This window comes from Ictalurus punctatus, chromosome 2, assembly GCF_001660625.3.
Source record: "Ictalurus punctatus breed USDA103 chromosome 2, Coco_2.0, whole genome shotgun sequence".
Lineage (NCBI taxonomy): Eukaryota > Metazoa > Chordata > Actinopteri > Siluriformes > Ictaluridae > Ictalurus > Ictalurus punctatus.
This window is the reverse complement of record NC_030417.2, coordinates 29,219,925-29,227,127: the sequence shown is the minus strand read 5'-3', so window position 1 is coordinate 29,227,127 and position 7,203 is coordinate 29,219,925. Positions and strand designations below refer to the sequence as shown.

Here is a 7,203-nt window from a genome sequence, read left to right as displayed (position 1 = left end):
CTGTATGTGGAAAACAATATTGTAGTCAGTCTAGTGAGTCACATGTCTGTGTTGTTCAGTTCTCATGCAAACGTGAGCGATTATATCTCCGTTCTGTGAGATGAACACTTAACTGCATTGATTAATGAATTTTGGGTGTAAAACTATTGGTGCTTCTTTTTTTTGGTGCAAGAGAACAAAATACCTTCAGCTATATGTTTAGCCTTTTTGTCTACCAGCCCATTCATCAGATAAAAGGAAAAAAAAGATACTTTATAAAGAATGCAAATTATGGTTAAAATGTGTGCCAAATTGTATGCAAATCTTCAACTAATGTACTTATCCAAAATTCTGTTAGAATAATTAAGTTCAGTGTAACAGAATAACTACCCCTGACTCTGTTGCTTCAAATATTTATGAACATTAACTTGTACAATTATTTTTTTTTTTATCATTAAGAAATTAATATAAGCATGTCTGTGCACAGAGGTGAAATATATTTGGTATAAAATTGAGCTAAAATCACACTGTTACTTGATCATAACTATTTGATCTTATTGACAGAATTTTCTGACATAACAGTCTCACTTTGTTAATACCGTGTGCCAGCTGTGATTGGTCTGCTGAAGTTGGAGCAATGTAAACTAGATTACACGATCAATTAAAAATACTATGTTCTGTTATATTTCCTTAGTTTTTGTTCATTTAAATCTGGGTATGATGAAACTGGATATAGATCCATATTAAAAGGTAATTTGAGGGGGAAAAAATCTTGAGTGCTTGTTTACTTTGGTTAACACACAACCCTGACTCTTTAAAATTTAAATAAGCAAACCAAGTATCAGCAATTCTTGGAAATCAAACTTGAAACTCCCGAAGCAACAGGGCTTGAAAAACCCTAAACACAATCTTGAATCCTGAGTTCACAGGTATGGGATTTGGTGAACCCAAAAATAAAAAAAAATCCGATTTCAATTATTTAACTCCATTCCAGATTGCCGAGTCAGGCAATTCAAAATGACCTAGATGACTGCTGAAGGTTTTCAAGCAGTGGACGTGTTTCTTTATTGCTTTCTTTTCTTGGATGGTTCCAAAAGTTACTGTAATTTAATGTGAATATGTTGATAGCTTATAAGAAATCTCAAAACAACAATGAACACAGTATCACACATTTAAAAGTACAGCATAGAGCAATGAACATGTTCTGGTAGCAAAGCCAAATGAGTCAGGCCCCAAAACAGGATTAAAAATAGGCGTATCCACAAAAGACAAAAGCAGCTTCCTTATTTATGTACAGAAACTAAAGGAATGGGGTGTAATGATTGATGTTATGACGATTTAATAAAGGTAACATTTTTTTAAACTCGTGATTGATTTAAACTGACTCTCTAAATCATTCGTAAATGAAATTTGCATGATCAAATTGTTACCTTATGAATCAATCATACTGTATTATGTGGAAGCGTGAGGTTTACATGTACACTATATGGCCAAAAGTATGTGGACACCTGACCATCACACTTGTGTGTGTGGGTCTTCCCCAAACTGTTGCCACAAAGTTAGAAGCACAAGTCTAAAATGTCTTTGTACGCTGTAGCATTAAGATTTTCCTTCACTGAAACTAAAGGGCCCGAACCTGTTTCATCATAAAAAATGCCCCGGTGCACATAGCGAGGTCCAGGAAGACAAGGTTTGCCAAGGTTGATGTGGAAGAACTCAAATGGCCTGCACAGAGCCCAGACATCAACCGCACTGAACACCTGAATGGAATTGGCATGCCGACTGCACCCCAGGCCTTCTCATTTAACATCAGTGCCTGATCTCACTAATGCTTTTGTGCTGGAATGAGCACAAATCCCTACAGCCACGCTTCAAAATCGAGTGGAAAGCCTTCCCAGAAGAGTGGAGGTTATTATAACAGCAAAGGGGGGAGGGGGAGGGTCGGACCCACTCCATGTTTATGCCCATAATTTTGGAATGGGCACATCGTATAGGTGTGATGGTCAGATGTCCACATACTTTTGGCCATACAATGTATGTTTGCTTCTTTAGTTCTGCACTGGAGCTTCAGTGCCAAACTGGTGCTTATAAGCTTCACTTATTTGTTAGCTACATGTACTAAACTAAAGAAGAAACTGTCAGACAAGAAAATAATCTGGGTTGATTGACTACCGTGTTAAATGTTAGGGATAGACACATGGTGGTGATGATGAATTGCCATTTCCTTGATATACCAATCGGGAAGGAACGTATACTGGGAGTCTCTGTGAACTGTGTAGGTCACGTCTCTATGCGGTTCCCATGCAAACAGGTACACCAGCCTAAGAGAAATATTATAAAGCAGACAGCACATTTGAGTAAATTCCAAGTATGAGCATCCACATTCATAAGGCAAAGACTGTTACTGAAGCAAACTGTGTAGGGTTGGGTGATGCCATAAAGTTAAGCATAGTTTAACCTGAGGTGAAGCAATGTACTGACGATTTTTTTTTCCATTTTCTCCCAATTTGGTCATTTGCCATTTCCCCACCCACCAGTCAGCTACTTATTTTAAAAGCGAAATAAACAGTGTTTACACGTCACTCCATACCTTGGATTATCCTCTTTTACAACAGATTTCACAAAGGACAGGAAATCGCTGCAGAAGTTCATACAGACTGTCGGCTTCCAGCAGTTGTACTCGTTCTGTATGAGAAACCGTGCGAGAAATTCTTTTACGTTGTGCAAATCCATATAATATTCGTATTCCTGCTCGAATCATTCTAATCCAAACTAACCTTTATCAGTTGGGATATTTTTGAGATGTGGAACGTCTCTACAGACACCACTACACCATCATGGTCTCGAAATCCAGCAACTACACGCGGAACTCCAGGGAGAAATGACTGTGCCCACCATTTCAGAAGCTTATATCTAGGAGAGGAACATATGAAAAACAACAAGATTTATGTCTTTGCCTTAATTAAAGAGAAATTTCTGATCATCCCCCTCCTCATCACAACACTAATCAAAGTAACTGAAATGTTATGAAAAGTATTCTTTTTAAAATTATTTTAATAGTAGAAAAGCACAAAGCACGAGTTTGTCAAAACAATAAAGCTTAAATCCAGTTTCGAGGCGCACCTGTGAAAGTTACTGCGCTGTTTCGGGGTGCAGATTTCAGCGGAGGTCTTTAGCTCGACATAGCAGGCCGGAGCTGGAGGAGCTCTGGGGTCCTTATCTCGGCAGTCCACCTCGCCAGAGAAGAGTAGCTTATGTTCTGCTAGGCGAGTCTGGACTACTGTGCAGAAAGCCTCGTTTGTGTTGACAACCCCTCCTCGGTCTGGGACGCCATTCGCATCATCTAGAAAAGAAGGAAACAGCATATTTAACAATAATTATAGTTGAGCAATAAGTATAAAATAATCAACTAAACATCAAAACACTCTCTTAGACCACCTGTGCTGTGTGTGATTTCTGTCCTTGTACCTACGCAGCAAATTGTCTTGTTCTTTTACATAAAATTTAGGCCACATCAAAACAGCTTACTACTACAGTACATGTTAGTATACCATAATAATTAGACTACTGTGTGCAAATACAGCACTACTTTTCACAAGATTTGCATATTACCACACTAAGCTACAGTACGCGTACTACTATAATACGCAGTATGCAAATTCAGATGAGTCGTCTTCATCAAAGTGCAGGATAATTACCGACATGTTATAGATCATGCCAACTCTTAAATATCCTCACTTATTGAGATGCAAGTATGCATACTGAAAAAGGTGACGTTATAATACCTGCACAGATGTACTGCTCAAACTTGTAGCCCCAGTACATCATCTCCTCATGCCTCTCTGTACGGTTCTCTCGGTTGACTCGGGCAACCTCTGTCTCCACTTCGCTCACGTAAAGAGTGCCTCCAAACTTGGACACAGCCAGCAACCATCCCTCCTGCGTCTCATACGGAGTGGTCAACAGCTTTGTTAAGTGGCCTCGCCAGGTGACAAAGTCTACACCTAGTGTACTGGAAATGAATGGGACTCAGTTATTCTGCACCTCAAAGTCCAATATTATGAAACATCTTTTGACTAATAGAAGAAAAATGCATTACATGGTTTTCCAAAAAAAAAAAAAAAAAAAAAAAAAAGGGCCAAGACCAAAATGGCAAAAAATATTAAGCTTTTAATTATTTTAAGAACAAATCACTGGTCAGGAAATTGGCAAGAATTAAACAAATAGATAAAGTAATTTAGTATGGGATAGCTTTTCCCTTCGAGTTCTTTAAATGTTTAAGGCTTGTGGGTAAACTTGCAGACAGCTTTTTATTTTTATTTTGTACACCCAGACATGCGTTAGATTGAATTTTACATCAAACATCAATTTTAATCACTAATCATGAGTTTACCTTTTTGTACAAGAAGACTATAGAAGTGAATTTTCCTGTTTCTAGCAGTTTGATGCAGTACATACTGATCACTATGAGGATTTTATTCAGAAAATCCACTGAAAGTAGATACATGTGCATGGTCAGTCTGCAAGGAATTGTGGGTGTTAACAGATGTTTGGTGTAACCTAGGTATTTAGGAATGCAGCTCAGGCATGCTTACAGCGATCATGTTAAACACTGTATTTTGAATATGGCTGCAACCCATATATAAACCTTAAACGGAATTATATATGCATGTAAACGTAGTCAGTGGCTGCTTCCGAAATGGCGTACTACCCTACTACACAGTAGGCGAAAAGCAGTACGCCAGAGGGGTAATACATGTATGTCCGAATTCTCAGTAGGTGAGAAACAGTAGGTGAGAAATACCCGGATGGCGTACTGCTTCCGGCGTGTTTTTGCAGTTTGCAACCGATAGACACTACGCGGGTCAAAAAATCCCATAATGCAAATCGTGGAAGACAGCGTGTCGGCTCTTTTGAAGTATTAAACCTTGGTTAAACAGGACTCGTTTAACAATACCCGAATAAATCGCTAACTTGTTGAAGGTTGAAACAGTTGGCACAGCGTTTGAAACCGTTTCCTCCTCCATCATGCCTTATCCGGCCAAGCTTACAGCAACGAATTTACCTCAACATGATAACCCCGCCCACATAAATTTACTAATTCGCTTAACTGTCCTGATGTGCATTTTGCCGTTAGTGCGCTTGCTTTAATCTGGTCCCTTTAAGATTTTTGTTTATGATAACATCGAAGGTCACGTGACAATGCCAACATGCGGATGTAGTACGTCCGGGATCGCATCCATACTACACACACATACTGATTAGTACATACTGTTTCAATAGCCGTGCAGTAAGTACTGCATCGAACGGAGTACGCACGCGATTTCGTACACAACCAATGTTGTGTCATAAAATGTAGCAGCCAATCACGTTCCACTATGCAAATACAGTCCTTGCAGCACTGGTTTACAGGAAGCAGGCAGGTCTATTTTAATTGCTATATTTACAGAAACTGGGTTTCTGGATTAAAGCAGATTTGTTTTTGCTATGAGGCATTTTACCAGACAATACAGAACGTGGCATGTTTGACTTTAGATCAGATGTGTTGGATTTCACTTTGACAACAAGATCGACATCCAGGGACCGAGGTGTTACAGGATTTAGCAAGGACGATCATTAAAATAAGACTATACTTTTCTCACCAGGGGGATGAAGAGGCATGTGTGGAGCGTAGTTTGGCTCTGTTCGCTACAATCCACCGCAATAGATGGTCAAGTCTCTCCTTGACGCCGTCATCTCTTTTAATGAAGCGGTCTCTGTAACCGTCCCGCAGGTTGAAGTTGGGTTTGTTGCCCGGATCCACGTAGTAACGCAGCTGTCTGGAGTCGTTAAAGAAGGCTCTCTCGGAGTCCAGAGAAAAGACCCCGACTTCCACAGGCTGTCTGTACTGAGGGAAGACACGTTCATACAGCTGTGCTCGAGCACTCAGGGACCGGGGGACTGGCGTCTCATCACCGGCTCGAAGCCGTTTCTGAGTGAACGGGTCCTCGTTAAAGTCTCTTTCTCTTTTAGACTGACGCTGAGCGCTGCTGCTGCTTCCAGGGTGACGCTCCATGTCTCATATGACTGCTCGCTAGATAAAACATTTATCATTAAATGTTTTATTATTAATAACTCGCGACTGTATGACAAATATCTATCCTGTCTGGCTCTTTAAAAATGGCCAAACCCAGTGATAAACCAAGCCCGCCATGTATCAAACAACCAGCTATTGTATGTAATGCAGTGTAGCTAGCAAGTTTGCAAGCTAGAACCCCAAACATAACATGCTAACTAGCTAAGGTAAGAGTGAAAGGTAAAGTCTCACCGTAGTATACATGCGTACATTGTATATTACAAAAATAATGTTAAATAAAGGTGCTTTACAATGATTCTGAAAAACAAGCCGTGGTCAGAGCAACGATTAAACAACTAGCTGCCTAGTTTGATTTTGGAGCGTCCTGACATTCAGACTTCTTCAGTCCGCTTTCAAAATAAAAGACGTATATAAAAAAAAAAAGTAAAAGCGTTATTCGTTTTGTAAATATCTGTCCCACGGTCTGTTAATCAAGAACATTGTACTGATCCTAAGTCAAAATATGTCGTTTTGAATGAGCAAGGCATCAGTTCTCTGTATTCATACAGCCCCAATTCCAAAAAAAGTTGGGACGCTGTGTAAAATGTCAATAAAAACAGGATGCAGTGATTTGTAAAGCTCATAAACCCATGTGTTATTCACAATAAAACATAGAAAACATATCAAATGTTTAAACTGAGAAAATGTCAAGTTTTCAAGGGAAAAATAAGGTAATTTTGAATTTGATGGCTGCAACACGTCACAAAAAATTTGGGACAGGGGCAATAAAAGGCTGGACAAATAAGTGTTACTAAAAAGAAACAGTATATAGAAAATATCTATGATGTGTAATCGATATGTGTAACTAACATTTGGATATCTTAATGAAGTGAATTCAATATGTATTACCAACATTCATAATGATTACTTAAGCATAATTGTATAATCAATATTAGTTTAAAAAAACAAACAAACACATAATCTATATGTATAATCGATAGTTAGAAGCATAATCTAAATCCATAGAACAATGTTTGATCAAGTTATATTCTGAGTGGATTTGAGTTGGATGAACGCCTTGTCTTACTATAAGTACAAGTTCTTCTGTATCAGCTGGCACTTTTCTGCACAGCAATAAATTGGCATTAGACATTCACTTTTGTGGGAGA

The 7,203-nt window shown here is 38.9% G+C and overlaps 1 protein-coding gene across 2 annotated transcripts; it reads right to left on the bottom strand.

Moving 5' to 3' along the window:
* Window positions 1–214: 214 nt before the first annotated feature.
* Window positions 215–6,499, bottom strand: dxo (decapping exoribonuclease). Of its 2 annotated transcripts, none has more exons than XM_017459708.3 (7): window positions 6,287–6,499; window positions 5,622–6,045; window positions 3,765–3,991; window positions 3,103–3,322; window positions 2,757–2,892; window positions 2,570–2,664; window positions 215–2,300 (listed from the first exon to the last, which is right to left on the bottom strand). In XM_017459708.3, exons 2-7 carry the CDS (start codon window positions 6,032–6,034, stop codon window positions 2,156–2,158), a joined length of 1,236 nt encoding a protein of 411 aa, XP_017315197.1. In that variant the 5' UTR covers window positions 6,035–6,045; window positions 6,287–6,499; the 3' UTR covers window positions 215–2,155. The 2 variants fall into 2 exon arrangements, with proteins under 2 accessions (XP_017315197.1, XP_017315190.1); XM_017459701.3 differs by having other exon boundaries at window positions 5,622–6,052; window positions 6,287–6,498.
* Between the last annotated feature and the right edge of the window lie 704 nt (window positions 6,500–7,203).

Bases quoted from the DNA above. Each gene is read 5' to 3' on its own strand.
- dxo (XM_017459708.3), bottom strand. From the start codon at position 6,034: ATGGAGCGTCACCCTGGAAGCAGCAGCAGCGCTCAGCGTCAGTCTAAA. The intron at 3,323-3,764 runs GTATTATAACGT...CTTCTTTTCTAG, and splicing joins TGAGCAGTACATCTGTGCAG to ATGATGCGAATGGCGTCCCA. The intron at 2,665-2,756 runs GTTAGTTTGGAT...TTTCTCATACAG, and splicing joins AAATATCCCAACTGATAAAG to AACGAGTACAACTGCTGGAA.